The sequence below is a fragment of the Phaethon aethereus genome (assembly GCF_964289735.1).
Source record: "Phaethon aethereus genome assembly, chromosome: 2".
NCBI lineage: Eukaryota > Metazoa > Chordata > Aves > Phaethontiformes > Phaethontidae > Phaethon > Phaethon aethereus.
In genome coordinates, this window is record NC_138582.1 from 57,696,429 (window position 1) to 57,719,049 (window position 22,621).

A 22,621-nucleotide genomic window follows, 5' to 3' on the forward strand; every position below is an offset into this window, starting at 1 on the left:
TATATTCTGTGGGTTTTTATATGATCTCACAATAAATATTTTTTACTTTTCTATAGTAGAATTGTAAAATTGCAAATTGCAAAGTGCATACTAGCTGCTTATACATCCGTAGTGAAAAATTATCCTTTACTCATAAGCAATTATCTTATCTTAATTGCTTTATAAAAGAAAAGTGGAGAAATCATGTTCTTCATTTTCATGGTACAGATCAGCTATATTTATTGGACTGTTAGCACATGATACTACCATTTGTGAGCCAAGTTTGTATAACTGAGACAGTGCTAGCTACAGGTTTGATCCCCAAACAGGAAAAGATAAGCATGCTGATGATATATTAAACTGTGGAGGCTAGGATCTGTGATTATCTTTGTAGTCTCACCGTTTTAGTACTTCTAGCTGGTGGCAACTTCAAGGCCTGAGAAAGAAGTGATGGATTAGTATGATTATTTGGAGACTGTAATAGAGGAAAAGGAAAAAAAGTACTGTTGTGAGTAGGAACAGTTAATACCACCTTGCAGTTTGGACACCTGGTAAGAGTATGAAACAAAAACTTCTTCATCCCTGTACCACTGTTCCTTGTGGAATATCATGCATGTCTCATAGTGACTATCCCTAACATAACTGATTCCACCAATTGATGTCCTTTACACGTAGACTTCACAATTCCACCAACACCACTAAATCTGAACAGGATGGATGAGAATCTCATTACTTAAAAGTAACAGAAATGTTAGCATACAGTTGCCTCTGTTGGAGGGCTGGATCCTCCCTAATGTGACAAATACAGTTTTTATGGCTCTTTGAACTGGTTCCTGGTTTGTTGGTTGGGTTTTTTTCCAAACCAAAGGAAGTAGTTTTAATTCTCATTTACTGACTGCTTATTAAACCATGGAAAACTTTCACATATCTAAACTAATACCCACTAAAATATAGATGAGACATTAGTTCCTGGTTAGAGTCGAATCCTGTGGTGGTGGTTTCCAGTAGCTTCAAGTGATACCAGGAGTGGACTACATTACCTCAGAAATCATAATAGGTGGATTTTAAATTCTTTGAAGATTTGCATTCCTAATTACTAATGGTTGTTCAACTATTTCAATTACTTGACTGACTGAAAAATTTTACTCTCTCATTTGAGAAGCAAGGGTAGGAATAGCTCCCATAGCAACAAGCTACTTTGAGCTAACCCATTTGGCAATGGACATGTGAGAAATGCAGCTTTTATTTTAAGCAAATCTCCATACCTTTCTTTTTTGAAAGTATGTTTCAGAATTCTTCATAATACCTTTGTGAAGCCTGTAAAATAATGTGAGGGGTTGTTGTGGGGACTTTGAAACCAAAGGTGTCCTCAATGGCATTTATAGTCCCTGGTGCAAAACTTTCTTGGGGGGCTTCTGTAAAGCACTGATTCCACGCTTATAAGCTGAATGTCTGTATTATCTCTCTAAACTGTATTAATTTTTAAAAAGAAAATTGAGACCATGACATAATTTAATATGGTATTAATCATACTTGTCTGTACAGATTTTTTTCTCCTTAGATCTAACAGAGATACTTGAGAGAAAAGTAGACTTCTGTGCCCTCTTTGTACTTCCCACATACTGAGTAGAAAAAATAGCAAAGATGCTTAATGGCTGTAGGTCAGAAGTCACCATATCTGCAGTGGGACAAGACAGAGAATTGTCGTCTCCCGTTCACCTCTCCTTCTGTTCCACAACCCCTCAAACAGCTTAGTACAACATTCACATTGCCTGTACCCCCGGATCTCTTACAGATACACACCATTTTCCACTGAGTTTCATGACTATGGTAGAGTTACTAGACAGTAAGCTGCTTAAGCTGTCATGTGCTCATTGTGTCCATCTATTTGTGCTTCTTACAAATAAGGTTACGAACGCTCTCCAGTACAACATCTAGTTTTCTGTATACTAATATAATTTCTGAAGTGTTTGTATTCTGGGCTTCTTATCTTTAAAAGTTCAAGTCTGGTGAGTTTTAAAGCAAAAAGGAAGTGCTTTAGGCCATTCGTGTGTAAAATTGGTACAATCTAAATTGAGGTCCAATCCTGAAAATACATACAGCCTTGTGTAGGCCATTGGAGTTAGTAGATGTACTCTAGAATTTAATACATATGTGGGAAACCATATGCTTTTAGGCCCTAATCAAGTCAGTTATTTAGCTAATTGAGCACAAAGCATAATCTCACTGACTACATTGCAACTGTTCTGTCTCAAAGTAGACAGGTAAGTGTTTTACTGGGTAAAGGCCTGTGCCATGAGGTAAAACACCATGTAAAACAAATATGGCAATGCTACCAACTGGAGGCTTGTTTATTGACTCCCTGACTGCAGAAAGCTTCTGCAATTCCATTCCCATGGAATTTGAGGATTGCAGCAAGCACATCGGCAGCCTTTACTGGGATCCACGTCACCCAAGGCAACCTCTAAGCTGCTCCACTGAGCGAGCTGAGCTTGGCCAAGCCACCTCGTTGTCTGTATTAAGGATGCGTGGTTAGCCTGTTTGAAGTCTGCCCTCAGGACCAATATGTGAGTTCAGAACCTCACATAAGGATAGATATGTCATATGTCATTTGCTAGTTGTATTTCCTTTAATTATCCCAACTCCAGATAATCTAAAAGTCGTTACTGCGCATGAGACCTTCTTAAGATCATTGAGATTCTGCTTTATCACTGAGTTCTGCAGTGTTTATTCCATGACCCGCTATATGCTTTTGTATTTTTTGTTAAAATAAAAATATGTTAGTAAGTGTAATATAAAGATACAGATCATTCTTGCCCCAGATCCAGTAGAACCCTTGAGTAAGTACCTCACTTCTCACTTCTGTTGATGTCAAGAGGAATAATGCATGTGCTTACTGTCAAGCATGTGCTCAACTGGCACACACTAAACTCAGTTGCTGAATCAGAACCAAAGTACACTGGATAGCCTATTATCGTATTGACTAGTTTCTTCTTAGAAAAGTACAGCCTAACTCTAGTGGGTCAAATGCATGTGTAGGGTCAGTAGCTGGATAATACTTTCTCATTCCATCAAGTAAATTTTAAACAACCTCAATTTGTAAGATTTTAAAAAATGCTCTTGTTTTATGACCATTGCATTTTTACAAATGAAACCTCTGTTAAACGTGTTCTTTTAGAGATCATATAAAAATCCTGATTGCAGTGATTGTAAGTGTAATTTAGGATCCAATATTTAGAATATTGGGGTTTGTAGAGCTGAGAGTTCTCCTATTGCTTCTGCTGAAGTCAAAGGGAACCTTTGCTACTGGCTTTGCTAGGAAAAGGATCAGACAGCATGTTCTTGTGATGCAGAGTCTTCTGATCTTAGTTTTCTGTAGAGAAAGGCGTCTAGGATCTCTGTGACTGTTTGGTGTGTATACAAATATGGGGACTGCAGGGTTTCCACTGCCATTATTTTTTACAAGATAAGTAAACAAACAAACAAACAAAAATCAGGAAGAGATTTTTGTACCAGTGGTAATAAAGGTTGTCGTATTTTGCTTGAAATATGGCTTTCATATACCTACTCTTTCTTCAAGCTAAATGACTGTAAAATCTCAGCAGACGAAGTTGAAAACATTCCAAAACTCCTCCAAGTTTATTGCTATCAACTTTGTGGTGTTTTGTGATTTATATTAAGACTATATTTGCTGATATGACTTACAACACTGTCTGGATAGAAAAATCTTGGTTATCTCTGAGGATTCCAGTTCTCAAGAGGAAGACATTATTGTTCTAATTTTGCAATGTTGGAAGGCTTTCATTAATTATGAGAGAGAAAGGGATATTATAATATTTTAAATCCAATAGCAACAGTACTGTAGCAGCTACTATCAACACTGCATTTCAGTGTTGCAGAGGGATATTTCAAAATATTATGCAGCAGCAGTTTTGAGTTTAATTGTCTGCAGATGGTAGATGATCTATTTTCCTCACTCGTTGCCACATTTCTAATAGCACCCAGGCTGTTCTATGTAAATGAGTGATCTTTCATATAATTTTGTCCTTAATTTTCCAATATTTTTTCTTTGCATCATTCTCCAGCTGCATCATGTTGGATCTGACCTTTTAATTTTTTTTATATTCCGTAATATATATGTATCATGTGTGCTTAACCATTTAAAGGCAATCATAGAACTACTGAGAAACAAAGAAATACCATATTTTATTAACGTAAGCCATGTTAATAGTTATCTATACCAGTCAATGCTTGTTACAGCTCCAGCAGAAAAGTATGAATACTTCATGCACACAAACAATTCAGGTTTTTTGGCTTTTTCTTGTCTTAGTGGCAAAATGTGAACTTGAAACTTGGACCTCAGTTACATACCTAACTAAAAGTGTGCCAACTCTCAGTGGTCATTCTCTGTATGCTCAAAGTTAAGTATATGTGTAGTGTGTGCATTTTCAGAACAAGGACCCAAGTGGGTACAAGAAAAATGAATCTTAACTAGCTCAAAATATTTTACATGAAAATTATCTTAAAAAAGAATTATAGGAAAAATAGACTATTATGAAATAGGAAAACAAAAAGTGAAACTAGTTCAAATTACCTGGCAAAGTTAATACTAGAGTAATCTGAATAAGCTGTTAATTTGCACTTAGAAAGCCCAGTGCTGTGGCTGGCAGAGCCAGAGTCTTCAGTTCCTCAAATTATCTAAATAATGTGCTTTGAGTCCTCTTCCTGAATGAAAGCCACGTACAAAAGCTTATTAATTTGCAGAATAACCAAACTAACAACTGAAGATGAAAAGGAACTTGTGGGAGGTTTTTTTGTTTTTATTTGTAAGAAGTTCAGACATTAAACTATTGACCAAGATTCTTCTTGCTGGCCTAGCTTCAGTCTGGCTTTTTTTTCCCTCATGCATGCTGACCTGGAAATCTTCCTTTGCCTTAGCTGCGATAATCGTGACTCAGCTTACAACACCATACATTCGCATCGCCCCTGCTGCAGGCGACGACCAACTAACAGGTCAGATGTTCAAGTATAGACAAGTCATCATGCCCATTTTGTTTCATTTTCTTTGTCTCCTTTTCCCTGACCGTTTCTTCATTCTTTGCTCATAAATAGTTTTCTATGTTAAAAGTTTCTTTTCGTTCATAAATTTTTCGTCAGCTCCATTAAACTAAATTGTGTGCTTGGCACCAAAACTTACACACCCCTGTATGTACAACTCCGCTGCATGTGTCAATTGTGTGTGTGATCTGTGGAATGTTCCTTGAAGCCTGATGTTGTGAAGAGATCTAGTCTTGGCTCCATCTGTAAATTAAATGACAGTTTGAATATAGATACCTATCTGTGTACCTGTTTATTTTTTCCTGTGTTATTAGGTCAAGACTAGAATTTCTAAATAATTTAGGCTCAAGAGTTGCATGTGTAAGTTAGAACAAAGATCTTGTATTAATAGATTTTTTTTTTTTACTGCAGAATGTTGGGAAGATCATATTTTCTGGCAACATTTCAATATGCAAAACATTAAACTAAAGAAATAAAATTGATTAATTTTTTTTTATGTGATACATGAGTTCTAAGATTAAAGCAAGGTAACCTAGCATGTGACGTACGAGAGTGAGCAAGGCTGTAAGGTTTTTAAATCTAATTGTCAAAATAAACACGGTACTCCAATGAGACAATTTAGGCTGTGTGTGGCTTGAAGCGGTTCAGAATGTACCAGAAAATCTTTATGAACTCAGAGACATGATTAATTTTGTCAAAATATATACATACATAAAGCTTTTAAGTGATTTGGAAACCTTTTTATTTTCAAACAAAAGCAAAAAGCATTAAAAACTCTAGACTCTAAGGTGAGTTTGATAGAATACATAGCAGGGGAAGTTAGATCTAGTCCATCAGCATTTGGCATATAATAAAATCATCGCCTTTTTCAAGAATACTGGCATAGTTACTTGAGAAGCATGTAAATGTTGCTACCAGGGTGTCTAAGGAATGAGGAGGAGTTCAGATGCTTAGCATCTGGATATTGTTGTAGTCAATGAGACAGTTAAATGATTCAGTTTAAGGCAAGAGGATTGGTGACACGTCTGCTATAGCTTTTAATTTTGGAGTATGTGTTATAACAACAAAGCTGAGTGATTCATAGTGCCCAAGTTGTTGTGTCAGTCAAGACAAAATTGTTGCATGTATATTTTTATTATGTAATAACATATGAACTAACCAGAATAACGTTTTTTAGATGATGCCAGGAAGTACTAGCTTGTTCTTGTTAGTGCTGCTTGTCAGAAGCTCTGTCTACATACATTTTTATAGCTCATTTATTTTTTGCTTGCAAATACAAATAAAGCTATGAAGAAACAAAGAGCATCTCTTCCATATCCTTGAACTTGAACAAGTTTTGATTTCATCACAGGATTCAAATAAGCTTATATATTTTTCTATACAGAGAATTAAATATTTTTCTTCTCTGATTTTGTTTTTTATTTGTTTTAATGCAAAACTGGTTAGCTACAGGCAGCACTGGAGATATGCCTGTTCCACAAGAGGGTGATGGCTATAGTTGTTGACAATGAAAGAGCAAAGATATTTCTAGCGTAGGAGAGCCAGCAAAGTATTTATTCATTTGCTTTGTCACTATTGGCTCATAGCAATGGCACTCTGGTTGTCTGTCAGATCTGTGACTTTATTTCCTCTTTTTTAAAAAAAAATAAAAATCTGTTCTACCCAGAACTAATTTTTATAGTGAAAAAGAAAGTGTCATATGATACCTGCAAACAGCATTTATGGCTATCTGTGAGATGTATTAAAAAGACTCTGAAATCCCCTCATCATTTTCACAACCCCTTCCCATGCTTGGAAGACTGTGGGATCAAATGGAAAGAAGCATCTTCCTCCTTCTCAGTTGCCAGTGAGGAGTGAAAAAACCTCACCCAGCACACGTGGTTGGTCCCATGACAGCAACAGGAATTCATATTTGTGTACAGAGACGTACTGTGGAGGAGTCCCTTAGGCAGACTTTTCGACTTCAGGGCAGTACAACAATAATGGTGTCTACAGTATCCATCAGGACCCCAAATATTTTCTTAAAGGAGATTTCCAGGAGCTGGACTGGACATCAGGAAGCAGGGAATGATGCACATTCTCCCCACGCTTTTCTCCTGCAGATTCCCAGACTGTGGAAAGGATCTACATGTAAAAGGACTTCGTTATGTGTAAATCATAGGACTATTGCTAGCTGTAGTTACCACAAGCCCTACAGCTGTAACTGTTAAATAATGTTACCTAGTATTTTCCGTTCAGTGCCTTTTCCTCACTTCTTTGCTCAGCACCAAAGTAATTACATTTGAGATCAAGAAATTACTTTTGCCTTTAGCATTTGAGGAGATACATAACTGGCAGTGGGGAGGTCAGGGTTGGGATTTTCTTTTTTTCAGGTGCAAATTTGATGCTTCTTTCATAATTAAAATTTCAAATCTTGGCTGCATTCCTGAATATTGTTACCAATTTTAAAAGGTCTTCCTCTTCAGAAAGATCATGATAATACAGCTCAGCTTTCAAGCCAACCCTGCTTCCACTCATTTCCTCCACCCTTGTCATCAACTCATCCTGGCCCTTACTGGTACAGTTTATAAACAATGCCTTATGAGCTCCTCTTTGTCCTTCCTTTCTCCTTCCTTTTCATATGAAAATAAGATTACTTCCATCTATAGGATTACCAGCTATTTGCCCTGAATATCTTGACAGCCACTCCTTGCTTTAGTACTCCTTTGCAGCCTGTAGCAAAGGGAACTTTTCCTTGCAGTTGAACTTAAATACCTGCAATGTATGTGTCCTTAAGTTACAGTATAATACACTGTAAAGGCAACTGTGCGATTTTGATTCTTACAAGCCAAAATAAGCAAATTAGTGTTGTTAGTATTAGTGAATACATTATTATCACTCATTGAATAACTTAGTAACTAAGAATTCAATTTTGGGGGATAGTGTTTAGCTTTTGGTATTAACCTTACAAAAACTAACTTGAAATCCACTGAATTGACTCTCCCGCAGATGGTGAGTATATCTAACTATCTAACATCTGTCAGTCAGGAGAAAAGACTATGTATACGTGAAGGATTATAGCCCTCATGATACCATCTCCATGTTTTCATAAACAAATAGGGTTTAACAGTATGGTTGAAATCATTTAGAAGATTAAAAAAAAAACTTATCACATACATAAGTGACTGTATGATCTTGACTTCAAAGTTGAATAACAAATATATGTTTCCGAGAAAGCCTTAAAGCATTTGCAGTTTGCTTCACTATGTAAGAGACACTTCATGTAATAGTTTTAAATTGGCCATATTTGGTATTCACTTGGCCCTCATCTGTTTTGTTCTGTCTGCATTCCGATAAAATAGCATGCTTGGAATTATGATTAGGGTGTTCATTCTTTCAGGCATTTTCTTAATTGTTGAAATACGTCTGAGCTACTTATATTTAAATTAAAGTATTTCCATTTGTGATTTAGTGGAGCAGCCACTACTTTAGTGGATATTATTAAGACTGATTTCCATAGAACGCCCTTTTTACTACCCATTGTTAATTACACATGCAGCTGGACGGGAGAGTTCTGTATTGTATACTCTTCATAGATGAAATTCTTAGTACAGATACAACAAGATATGTCAGAAGTCTTGTAGAATAACTGATACTTAATAACTGGGAAGAATTCTTTTAAAAAGATAGTGGCAATCTTAAAGCTTAAGTGATTTTTACCCTGCATACCTTAAGGTCTAGATGAGCAGCATATTTTATAACCATATTAGAAGCAGTCATAAAATAATCCCAATTGGTTTCTCCTCCCGTATAAAGTTAGCAGCATAATAAAATGTACAGATTTCTTCAGTTGTGTATTCAATACACAGCAAGATTTATAGCTAATGTCTGGGTCAGATTCTGTTCTCAGCCATTGCACTGTAAAAGTGAAAAAAATCAACTTAATTGATTGATTAAACTGGATGTTCCTGAATTTTTTTAGGTCAAGGGATGTAGTCCAGATTTCTATTGCATTACGGAAAATACAGATCGTTTATTAACGCAAAAACCAACGGTGTGAATTTGAGGAGGACTGTTTTCCTATTTATTTAGCTTGTTGGAAAAAGCTGCGGTAGTTTCTTTGTCAGTGTTTGTGGTTTCTCCCTTACAATGTAATGCATTTGAGGTATAGCAACACGGGCTGGACAGACATTCACATTCATTTTTCTCCATCCTGAACTATGTAGCATTGATTTAGATGTATTCTGACATGTTGAAACTTGAAGTGCTATTTTGGGTAATGGAGAACCCATGATTTCCTAGTTGAAACTACAGTGCTGTCTGTAATAACAAAGCTATGTGCAGACATGTCTGTCTGCAGGTTGAATACACCATTTTAGGAGTTTAATCTTCTCTTGATACTTCTGAACATCATTTACATCAGTGGGAGTTGTGGATAGTTATCCAGGGGAAAGCGAGCAACTATGTGGTGTAATGTCAAAGCCATATTGCGATGCCATTGCAAGGCCAAGTGACAAGGAAAGCAGCATGAGAATGGATCTGACTCTCCAAAGTTAAATTCTAAGCCTGTTTTCACATGACGGCCCCAGCATTTATTGTACCAATTGTTAAGGATTCTGGTGCTCTTGCTCAGCTAGGCAGAATGCAAAGCAAGAGGAAATCTTCCTACATTCTGCAGCACCGGCTGAATGCATTTCAATGGGCTGGAGTGTCACTTGTGATTTATTGCCCATTTTTGTTCTTTTATGTGTTATATTTGTCATTTTTGCAGTGACAGTTTCATCTATAAAACTGTATAGTTACAAGAAAATGTTAAGAGGATACAGGAGTGCCATGGGAGCTACTGTTTCCTTTTCTCCTTTTTTTTTTCCTAGTACATTACAGAGTCAAATGTCAGGTTTTCTGTTTTTAAGACAGTGCAGCCAAAGCATCTAGGATTTTAAACATAAGTACATTTTCCACAGAGCACCTGAAGAAAATCTGAAGTTAAACAAATAGACAAAGAGGGCCTAAAAATAATGCTGATAACAATTCACAAATGCTGAAATAACCCATAATATAAATACAAGCCCTTTCCAGCTGTAGACAATAGAGAACCTGATCTGATTAGTAGTCAGTTACTAATGTGATTCTTTTAGTGATATTAAGTACTCCAGATCATGTTTTACAACAAGAATTCCTACAAGTTTGTCTGAAAATGAGTTAGCAGCCTTAGTTTCAAATGTGTTTGAGTCATTACAGAAAAGTCAGAGGCTCTGATCAGGGGTTCGGGACCTCCTGCCATTCAGCTCCTCTTACTCTGAACAGGTTGGGTTGGGGACAGTGGGGCCTTTACAACTCTCCTGCATAAATAGGAGAATATGGAGGATAAACTGCAGAGGGTCATGCCAGCATTTCTGCTCCAGCCATTGATGGTTATGGTTGGGCAAGGACGTATGGGTTCATCAGATACCCTGGCACTGTATCAGTGGTGTTACAGACCTGGGAACAGCTGGAGAAGATCCCATAACCTAGAAGAAAGTATCAATCTCTCCCTACCCTTGAGGAAGGACAAGTAGCCTAATTAGGTATGGTTTGTGCTGTAGACTCCTTTATTCAGAGGAGTTAAAAAGTTTGTTGCCACAGAGTTAATAGTTGTGGAGCTGTGTTACATCCCTCAAGTACACAACTGATGCGGAAATTTACTGTTCCAGTCCATAGCTGAGAGAAGAATAGGATTCCAAGTGTCAGTGTCAAATATCTCTTTCATGAAGAGAGTGAAGCAAAATTTAAGTTGAGCTACTAAAGATGAATCTGTTTGGTTCATCCTAGCTTGAAAAATAATCTATTTGCTCAATAATGTATAATCTTAATATGAGGATATCTGTGAGGCTGAGATTGGACTGGGCAGGAGGACACTTTCCTTAATCTCATTACAGAGAATGGAAGCATAAAACCCAGTCATGAAAATAACAATATGAATGAACTGACCAGGATGAATTCTTAACTAACTGAAGGAATCTTTGCCATCTCTGTGGTACTGGTCAGTATTGCATCTAATACAAAACAGTTCAACATCAGCAATCTACAGAGAAACAGAAAATATAAAACAAAACAAGAATACCAGTAGGTAATTTTAGAGCATAGTTGTATGTCATATAGTGTGTTATTTCATTTGTGTATTAAAAAAAAAGTCTCTGATTTTTACATTCAAAGAACATGTTTTGCATGTACCACAAAGAAAAATTAAGGAGAGATGAGGGAAGAGAGAGAAACTCAGAGATATAACTAGTAACTAAAAAACTCTGTGAATTTCAGTGTTTCCCATCTAGTTATTGACTGTATTCATAAAATGCTAAGCAATTAGAATTCTAATTTGAAAGAAAATGTGGTACCAGTTGTGGGTAAAATAACCTGTAATTCTTAGGAACTGTAAATCTGGTGTTTGTATCACTGGAGAGTTTAACAAATATGCATTGCAATATTACATGGATTATCTCTGTGTTAATGTATAGGTGAACTTTAAAATGTGTTATAGTTAAATAGGGTAGTACAGCAAAGAGGAGAGTAATAGTGTCGACTTTAATCAAAAGACACAGAACATACTACCTTGGGCAAAATAATGTTTCAGCAGTTCACTCAGTTTAGATTCCTTGAAATAACTGAAATCCTAATAAATATCTAAGCTGCATTTGTCTGCTTGGAGTAATAACTCAACACTATGCAAGCCATGACTGTAGTTATTGATGGGTTTTTAACACCTGCTTCTCCAGACTTTATATTGAAAATGCCTTTTTCTGCAGTAATGGGAATTTGACTGCAAGAGCTGATGATTTTAGAGCTCTGAGAATGGCATTCAAGTATATGTGTGCATTTTCAAGTATTTGTTTTCCCAAAACTTTGAACTTTCATATCCTTCTCTTCATCTGATTTTCTGTTATTGCTGACCACTAAGAAGTTTTTGTGTAAATAGAAAACTCCTGTGCAAATGGAAGTGAGTCACAGTTTTGCATAAAAATGAGTGGCAGTTGTTGTCTCACATGGTTTCAAGCTGACAAGAAGGGAAATACAGTAGTTTCAGGTTCTGTTTCACCTTTTGAGTTCACATCGGAAATACAAAGGGAAACACAGAAAAAATGGTAGATTGTCATTGGCCAGAAGAAAACAAAGTATTCCTGAAACCTTTTTGAAGCAAAATTATTATATTTTGCATTTTTCAGTATGTTGTCATTGAATTAGACAGTTTCTGGTTATGAGTAAATGTGTCAATAATTACAAGTGATACGAAAAGAACTGATGAGAAAAATGGCTATTTAAGGCATCCTTAATCAATAGGACAGATGGAGATTTTTCTGTAACCCCTAAAACCTACAGGGAATATATGAAAAATGAAATGGAAATAAGTGATAACCATTCAGAGGAGGTCTAGTCTATTCTTGGGCCCTGTACTAGACTCTTGGTTCATCTAACATTGCTTCAGTTTGGACAGGTTTTTTATTGCCAATACTCTAAATGCTTCTGAAATGTGAATAAAAGAATTGCTACACTGTATTGGCACAAAGACAGATTTAGAATTCTGTGGTATTATTTTTCCTTTCTTATGCTGATTCTCCTTTCCAGTTCCTCTAGCCAACCTTCCTGACCCAAAACAGTGTTGATTTTGGAAGTGCTTTAAAAAAGTTTTATGTCCTTTTTGCTGCTTTTTATAAATCTATCAGAAATATTTTTTTACCTTTCTGCCTCCATCATTGCATGTATAATTCCATTTATCTTTGAGTAGAATGAGCTATGTTAGGCTTTCCTTCAAGAAAATAGGTAGGTAGTGAGTAATGATAAGTAAATTCTGAGAGTGTGATTGGTTTTGAAGGATTTCTGAAGAACCCTTCATAAGGGATACAGTAGGGAGGAAGGGTGGTAGTGGAAATCACCAAGGAATGTCAGCCTCATCTATGAGCCAGCAGCAGCATAGATCAAAAAACGCACAGATGTGCAGACCTACTACTGGGATTCTTATACTACATTGTCCTTCTGCCCCCCACCTCCCCCATTCCTCCTAATGGCAAAGTAACCAGGTCTTCACTGACCTTCCATTTGGAACTGTTCATTAGTGTTCCTGTAGCTAAGTCCCCAGTGGCAGCAAGATCACAAGACAGTACCTCACTCCACTACTGTCTACCCATAGCTTCAGGTTACTCAGTCCCTATGCTGGATGTGATCCCTTGCATTCATCGATGGAAAATAAAACAGTTGTGTTTGTCCATGCCAAGAACATCTAGTTCTGTAGCTGAGTTTCACCCTGAGTAGGTCGGCTCCAGAAACATTACTCTGATATGACTTCACTTTTTCTCTGTTTTGTGGAGGTCAACTGAGTACTAGCAAAACCACATTTTACCTCGCCTAAAAGAGGGCCGAGTCCTCTTCAGGCTTCAAATCTACCTGTTTGTAGAAGATCGTTTAAATCTTTCCTGTTTGTAGAAGATAGTTGAAATAAACTTTCAAGGATGTCTGGTATTTCTTGATACTTTTCAGTATAGTTTCAGGAGTAGATCTGGTGTTGAAAGCATGAGAGTCAGCCAGAGATCTCTTTCAGCAACAGGTGAAATTCAAATGTCCTTGGTGAGGGTATACATTTATACAGCTAATTTGATGCAACTATGTTCTCATTGCTCCTCAGTCAACCTTCTTGATCAGAAATTTGCATCTTGTGGAGTCATATTGACCTTTGTTGTGTTTGGGTAGTCAGAAAGCAGTTTGGTAAAGAAGTTTGTTTCTTCTTTCCAAAGCAGTCAGGGGGATTTTATCTTTTATTTCAGTGGCAGGGTCTGTCCTTCACATATACTACCATGACCTTTCCCTGTGTTGACATAGAGGTTTGTGATGTGCACCATTGTGGCTGCTTCTTTGGCCACAGAGTGAGTACTTATAAATATGTAACAAGATTTTTTCATCATAAAATAGACTAAAGTGTGTGTGGGTGCCCTTTGGGGCCATTTGAAAGCTTAAGGTTCCAAAGATGTTATTTTTTTTTCCTTAGGAAATTATTTATTTCCCACAAGGAGATATACCACGTCTTTATATTCTAGACATTATTAATTTCTGGTTGTGGTGTAGCTTTAAGCATCCCTTAGTGATCTCAATGCTATTAAAGTGTGAGGACTTACATTTTCTTTCTTCCAGTATGAGTGAGGCCTTCCAGCTGCTTGGGTGCCCACTGGAGGAGAAAATTTTTATGAATTTTAATTATTTAGATTTCCTTGATTAAGAGAAAAGAGAAAAAAATGCTAGCAGAAAGGTTGGTGGTTTTGTTGCAAAGGAGCAAATAAGATGTTTATCAAGGCTTGTTTGCTTGTCTTCTTCTAAGTCCTGTTTGTAAAAAACACAGTCTCCAGAAAAATCCAGTCTAAGGAGCCTGGATTAAAATCCCATTAAAAAATAAATGAGGAGGAGACCAAAAGATACGTGTCGAACTGGGAACTTTATTTGATTTAGGCATGTTTTGTACAGGATGTTATTATTCCTGACAACCAGAAACACGGATGTTTAACAAAAAAAAGTCTTTTTGCTCACATGCACCAACATGAATCATCCACCAGTGAGAGATACAGTTCATTTGATAGTCAGTTAAATGAGTCATACTCATCAGTGAAGTAGTTCTTTGCATTTCTTTTCATGCAGTTCATTGTCGCTTATATTCACATTTTCATAATGAATATCACAAACAAAATTAATAATTCATAATTATTGTTACACAGTGGAGCCTTATTTTGATAGTCCCTTCTTAGCATATATTTTGTAACAAGGCTGTTTTTCCCTGCATTTAAAAAACACCAAATAAACAATGTACCAAATCAGTATGGTTGTCTTGTAGAAGTACGGAAATCTTTTTTGGGAAAGGAAGATCTGTACACAGCAGTATGTATTGTACTGATGATAATAATTTACTGAGAAGATACTCCCCTGCAAAAATGTAAGTGCTGTTTGCCCTCTTTCCCAGACATTCAAAAAATAGATTTAGTGAGCACTAACATGTCATAGGAGGGAAAATCAGGATACATAGATTTCAACACTCAAATGGTTCCTGTGCTTGCAAAACAGAAAGAAAACATAATCCGTGCCCCGTGGAAAAAGCAGTTTATACATGAGCATTTCCAAAAGAAGCCAGGAACAGAAAGGGAAAAATGCTGTAAAAAGAGAAATAAAGCAGACCTTACTCTGAGTCATTCACTAAACTAACATATTCAAGGCATGGAGTAGAGAGAGGAAACTGAAAGAAATACTGATCAAAACTGCCTTCTGTCACAAATTACACCCTGCCCAACAACACCTTGTAACTTCTACCATATGGACGAAAAAGCAGTGCAGTTTTGAAGGAGAGCTAGGGACACTGATGTGAAAGCTAACAATGAGGAAGGGGAGGGAGAACTTTCTCCCTTAGCTGGAGTTCTACCAGCAGTAATAAAACAAAGACTTTGTTAGCAGAATACATGCTGGCTAGCAGATGAGGAGTGGATGCCAGTCACTTACAGTATAAACAGACTAGCCAGGGTGGTAATTCATTTAATCTACAAATCTGTATGTGTTTTGGGTCTTCTCCAAGACAGTCACAAATCCTGGCATCTGGAATGAACTTGAAACTCAAATAAAAAGCATGTTGGATTGGCTTGTCTTTTCATAGCACCATGCTGATACAGACTTAAAAATGAGGGTACAGTTTTCTGCAGTCATGGGGGAGATGGAGTTGGAAATGCTGAGGAAACTTCTGGGATAAACCGGACATTTTGCACTACTGCCCCATTCAGGGGTATTTTGCAGTCTGTGATACAAGATTGGAATTCCTGTTGATGATTTGACATTTATAAGAAGGACCTCCCTCTGTGGAACACCTCTTTTCATACCAGTAGCACAGACACATTTGTGTACTTTCTTATTTTGTCATAGTGCATTTTATGCCAGCCCTTTACTTTTGGCACCTCTGCTTTTCCTACCTTTATGATTATGAACCTTTGTGTTACTTCCTTCCTTGGAACACCCTAACCAACATCATCCATAACAACATTACTCTGTCCCTCAGATCACTCTTGAAGATCTCTTCCTGCTGTGTCACTAACTGGAAATGCTGAGTCATACTAGCTCGCTAAAAGAGCAGGAAAGATAGGAGTGTTCATTTATTTGGGTGTTGTAAATGCACTTTCCTAGGCGTATTTGCCTCCCTCTCCCACCTGTGATTACTACACCTGCCTATTACAGCCTAGCTCAGCTAGATAGTGTGCCTTTAGTGGCAAAGATTGCTTAGCTGTGTGCTTGCACTGTTCTTAGCACAGTGGGGCTCCCAATCTGATTTAGAGCTTCCAGATCCTACTATCATACAAATAATAGAGAGTAAAAACGATAGTAGCCTTTGTAATTTGTGTTGTCCTTGGAGAGCGTGGGCAGAGTCTTTAAAGCCAAGTTGTCTGATCTTTTCAGTCTTCTTTCATTCTGGCAGGGACAAATGGGACTCTAGCGATGGGTGTTCCAAGGGAGCATCACGTCACTCTGCCTGCCTTCTGCCTTGTACCATTTTGCATGATTTCTGCCACCTAATCACAGTGGAACTGTCACATAGGGGTATAATGTTTCATTTTCCTGACTCACTCTGTGAAATAAGTTAAAAGCAGGTGCTGAGATGTGATAGCTAATTCACACTGCCTGCATAAAAAAATCACGGGCTGGGTACTAACACAAGAAGTTCGTCTCAAGTTTGACTGGAGACTTAAGACGAGCTGGACTAACTGTTTTATTACTTTAAAGCTTTGTAAAGTTAGCCATTACATCAGTCACTGGAACACCTGTGAATGAAATACAGTTGGAAAGTTTTGCAAGTGACTTATCAATCAAGTACCTTTTGAGAGCTTAAAGCTGCAGAAAGGAAGTAAAAAAAGGCAGTAACTATGGTCAGTTTTGAGTGGGAGAAATAAAATGAGACCCGTCTAGTTAATTAAAGAAAGGGCTTATTTTTTGTCTCAAATAGGAGAAGAAATGTCTGGAGTTTTTAAAGATTGCTTTTGACAAAACAACCTATAGCTAGTTTTTAGTACTAACAGCTTTAATCTAACTTCTTTCTTTGAAAGTGTAACTAGCAGCTCCTAGACTATTGAGCCAGGGTTATTGGTCATTCTTTTCTATACAATGGTCAGTCGTTTCTAACTACATTTTTTTGGAAGGGAGTAATAAGCATTGTAAAGCAAGTCCAAACTTTGTTCATTTACAGAAAGAAGGAGAGAGAGGTTTTGTTCACTTTGGTAGAGGTCCATTTCTTTTACTGAAGAACATTTTCATTGAGTTTGAAACAAAAGATAATGCTTGCACGCAAGTTAGAAGAATGATATTTTGCTTGGCTAGTTCATTCAGTGAGTAGTCTTAGCTTCCATTTTAATGAGGAGTAGTTCTGCTCAAACTTTTCTATCCACAGGCTGCCTACAGGAGATTATTGTTTATGAAGCTTTGGGGTTGATCAATAACACAGCACTTGTGCCTTCTCAGTGAAAAAGGAAAAGGAAATTTTCCATCCAAGAAAGTGGCAGAACCGTTTTCCAAAAAGTGCAGATTTTTCCTATAATACTAATACCAGACCTGTATATCTGATGAGAACTAGAAATTCTTCAGAGAGAGAGGAATTTTTTTACCTAGTCTTCTAACCCATGGTACAGAAATAGAAATTTCACTGCATGAAGTAATTTAAGAATTTACAGTATGGCAGACACTAAGTACTAGCAACTAGAATATAATTCAGTTCTCAGTCTGAAGAGGAGATAAGATGCTGAGAAGTGGCTGAGTAATCACTAAACTTCAGAAAAGGAGATTTCAGTATTAAGAAGTTGTTAATGGAATAGGTCTGAGAGTCAAAAATAAATGAAATAAAATCTTTAGGTGTTTCATGGATACTACTTAAAAATATTATCACTGGGTATTGCAAAGTACTGAACAAAATTGAACCTGTGAGGGAAAGTCATAAATCAGACTAGCTGAATGCCATTTTTTTTAAGTGAAAGGGAAAAAAAAAAATTTCACATTTTAAATGCTGCTGTAGGGAAAGCCACAAAGAATAGGCAGTCAGGAAGTAAAAGGGAAACTGGAATCACTGACAATGATTAGAAAAGTAAATAACTAAGGGTTATGGAAGCAAACAATGTTACTGTATTCCACTTCATAAAATGCAGGAATCATGTGAATATACTTTGCTGGGTTTTGTGGCACCTTGGGGTTTACCTATAAGTGTGTTTTCACTTCTGGCAGGAAGCACTCTAGTTTTTTCTCATCAAGTAAGAGATCATTCTCATCTTTGGAAAGCTGACTTTCCAAAGTCAGCACCTTAATCCATTTTAAACTGGCAGGAAACATTTCTTTGTCCTTTGATTTTCTAAGCAGCTCCCTTGAGCTGTCCTACACTCATTGCTCTTTACTGACCTCTTGCCTTTCTAGAGGTGGACCACAGTATATGTGTCAGTTTGGCCTTGATTTTTCTAACTCCACTAGTCCAGACAGTCTCAGTAAGAAAAGAGGAGTGAGTTTATTTGCAAGGTTTGAAGTCAGGCTTCTATGTGCAAGGGTAGAACCAAAAACTTAAAAGTAAAATGAACAAAAAACCCCCTAATGCTAATGAATGGAAATAAAGGAGAATTGAGATAATGCCAATATTTGGGTTTCTATAATAATTAATGATAGGAGTTTTTAAAAGACATGTCAAACATCATGTTTCCAGTTTAAGACAATCTCTATTATGAGTCAGGCTGAGTCCATCATGGTGGGAAGCATTGTTCAATTTTTAACTCAGGGTGGCATTGCATACACTTTTCTTAGACACCTTGAGATGATCCCCCAGTTGGATAATCAGTCGATGATGCAATATGGGAGTTTCAGTGTCCTGATGTTAGGCTCTGTATCTCTTCTCATGTAGGCTTTCTTTGGAGAATTTGCAATAGTGGTGGGTCCCCCAGCTTGTCCATGACTCCCAAGAGGGTAATGCTTTGTCATTGAAGGCGTTGCATGAAAGTTGCATTCTATGATATGCCAAAAATGTGTGTGCTCTGAATACGATTTTGGTATTACCTCCTCTGCACAGTGTAAGTCTGGCTAGTTCCATTCAAGTGAGGACCCTGTGCTGTCAAAGAGAGACGACACAGAGATAAAACACGTTGGATAGTTGAGAGTTTGCCGTGGTTTAACCCCAGCCAGCAACTAAGCATCATGCAGCTGCTTGCTCACTCCCTTCCCTCTCCATGGGATAGGGAGGCGAATTGGAAAAAAGGTAAAACTTATGGGTTGAGATGAAGACAGTTTAATAGAAAAAAGGGGGGGGGGGAATAATAGAATAATACAAAAAACTAGTGATAAAGGGTGCAGTTGCTCACCACCTGCTGTCCAATGCCCGTCCCATCCCCAGGCAGCAATTGCCACCGCCCAGCCAACTTCCCACAGTTTATATACTGAGCATGACGTTATATGGTATGAAATATCCCTTTGGACAGTTTGGGTCAGCTGTCCTGGATGTGTCCCCTCCCAGTTTCTTGTGCACCTCCTCACTGGCAGAGCATGGGAAGCTGAAAAGTCCTTGACTTAGTATAAGCACTACTCAGCAACAACTAAAACATCAGTGTGTTAACATTATTCTCATACCAAATCCAAAACATAGCACTGTACCAGCTACTAGGAAGAAAATTAACTCTATCCCAGCTGAAACTAGGACAGAGTTGTATGTGAAAATGTAGCAAGGTGGCATTTACTTACTTTTAATGTTTAGCATTCATGATCCCAAAACTAGCACTGGAAGCCTTAGTGAAAGGAATGAAACCAGGAGGCAGAATGTGACTTTAAAAAGGCATTACTGATGAGTATTCCAGTAGGGTGAGGTAGCCTGAAGGAGATAATGAAGACTAGACTTTGGAAGGAGCAAGTCTTAGAAATCACATCTGAAAAGATATTGCTTGTTGTTGACTTTGCATTCTTCCTTGCTTAGGTTTTAGATTTAAGACAGTACAGTAAAGTCCTTATCATGTCTTACCATTTGCATCATACTGCATTCACTGCTTCCTGTTTGCCAAGTTCAACAGCTGCCTTTTGGACGAAGATACTCTAGATGTCTTCTGAATATCTGCTACACTTTTGAGTGCTGTGCAGGTTACAGCAAAATGATTTATATATGACACAAGGAAAATAAAAATAATACTGTTTATAACCGAATTTTATTCATCGGCATTGAAGAAAATACAGAGCCATATTCTGTTACCTTTACTCATACAGAGTAAGCATTTTACTAATTTGGATTTGCAGTATATTGCTATCGAACTAATATTCTGGTGGCACAGAAATAGGCAGCAGATCATCTTCTCTGACTTAGCACTCACACAAAGTACCATGGCCAGAATTTTCCAATGAACTTGGTTCCTGCAGTTAACTGTAGATATATTTTGATTAAACATTAGCACCTTTTCTGGCAGCAATAGGAATTGCCAGGTTTTCCTGACATTCCTGGCAGTAAGGAGTTTTGAAGATAAAAGCCAAAAGCGTAACTGTGGGTGCTCGGGAAGTACTCACTATCTTAGAATTGCCTGGTTACAGCTGAGAAGAAACATTGGAAATGTTTTCATTGTACTTTTCGGGAAGTATTTCTGCATGTAAACTGATCACCAATTTGCTTTCTTTCAAAAAAAAAGGAAGTGAAGAAAAAAATGTAAAATATAATTGGTACTTTCAAAATCCTCTGTGAAACCCAGACAGTGATATAAGAATTTGGTCTTAAAATATTACACTTCACTTAGGCTTTACTCATCCTTCTCCCTTTCCAAAAAAGCTGTAGAAGGAAGGTGATCCATAAATTCCTGTGTCCACTTTATGGCATGGTGCCTCAAATGATGAATACTGTCACGTTATGATTAAAAAAAAAAAAATAGAAGTCCATAAAAAAAAAAAATCAGTTTAGTGAATTGAATGTTCCTTCCTTAACATTTTTCATCCTGAACTCATTTAGTACAGGAAATGGATATTTCATCAGACATGGATTTGACGTTCCATCACATTATACAGTAAACAGTACAAACGATGTTATTTTTTTTAAATGGAGAAGCTGGGAGAGCTAAGACAGTAGCTGCTGTAAGGCACTGGTTATCTCATTTAAACAGATATTAAACGTGGGTGCCAGTGGTGTGATCATCAGCTGCTTCCCACTTTGTGAATAAATTGCTTAGAAAGAGTCTTTGCCTACCAGATGTGACCTAGATTTAGATTTCCAAAGGCAAAAAAAAAAAGTCTATTGTGTAAAAAACAATTGAGAGTAAAATGCATGGTAAATGAGCTTATCTCACTTTTCCAGGTGTTTAAGCTAATACGTTATGGAATTACAGCTTCATTTATGAAAAATAATTGAGGAAAATGTTCCAGCAAATCAAATTTGGATAAAGGCTTAGGCTAGTTATTGTGTTGTTAGCAAGTTTCTAAATGGCAGGAAGAAAAGGGAGCCAGCACAGATAATAAAAATATAGAAATTTGTGAATCTGTGAAGAGGTTCTTATAAAAGAGTCAGGGCTGGCTGTGGTGTTCCACCTGTGTTGTGGTCTAGCAAAATGTCATAGAACAATATGAAAAATTATATTCCTGTCAATGCATATGAAAGAGGGTTTTTTTTCTTAAAAGATCAAGCACTGATATCTGTTGGCCCTGGATAAGGCTAATAACATTGATAGGTTAAATGTATAAATATTGAAAGAATAGCATTCTTATTCTTTTTTTCTGTCCTGTTTTCCTTTTACTGATTCCACAGGGGCTGCCACTCGAAAACCGGACCCGGAGCCTGAGAAGCAGACTGACCATACTGTTAAAATTGCTGGAGTCATTGCAGGCATATTGCTGTTCGTCATTATATTTCTGGGGGTTGTGCTGGTAATGAAGAAAAGGTGAGCAATTAGTAGATGTTTTCTATGTACATATTCATATCACGGCATCTCCTACAGCAGTTCTCAGTTTGATATTGGCAAAAGTATCCAGCCACCTTCGAGCCTTTTGCCACAGAGTTTAGGAAGTACTGCTCCCTCCTATCCCCAAAGCTTTGCTGGGTTTTTATAAAACTACAGTATCTGTTTCATCCCACAGCATTCTCTATGAATTAATGTTTGTGGCTTTGTTACAGAAGAAAAACAACTTGAGGTTAATGATTCTAGCACTTTATGCATTAGTACTGCATGATGGACTCTAATAATAGAACAGTATCTCTATCCTAAAAGTGTGAGTCTCCACTCTTTCATCAGATCAGATGTAGTTTCATTCTTGAATGTAAAAGAAATCCTCAGTCAAACAGGAACTAGAGCTAAGGTAATTTGTGCTAAGAATGGAGTCGATATTGTTCTGCATAAACTTCATTCCCTGAAAACAAACGAAAATTTTGCAATGGGTGCTGAATGTTTCCAAATGCTGATTCAACATACGCATGCATTGAGATTGTTTTGCTTTGAATGTCATTTGAAAACTGATGCAATGTTAGAAGTGTAAGGCTTTTAAACTTTAAAAGGAGAAATAATAAAGGGAAAAATATCTCATAGCTAGGAAGGTGGTATGGAAAAGAAAAAAAATGCGTTATGATAGAAGTTAAGTGTAG

General features: G+C 37.1%; 1 protein-coding gene across 1 annotated transcript in view; it reads left to right on the forward strand.

Moving 5' to 3' along the window:
- The window catches only part of PTPRM (protein tyrosine phosphatase receptor type M), a gene marked incomplete at its 3' end in the record, with an annotated part of 489,914 nt that overhangs the window by 308,123 nt on the left and 159,170 nt on the right, over positions 1 to 22,621 (forward strand). The window contains exons 14-15 of the mRNA XM_082014808.1: positions 4,918 to 4,992; positions 21,791 to 21,923. Of these exons, the coding sequence (XP_081870934.1) occupies positions 4,918 to 4,992; positions 21,791 to 21,923 (208 nt within the window). The remainder of the gene's footprint in view (positions 1 to 4,917; positions 4,993 to 21,790; positions 21,924 to 22,621) is intronic.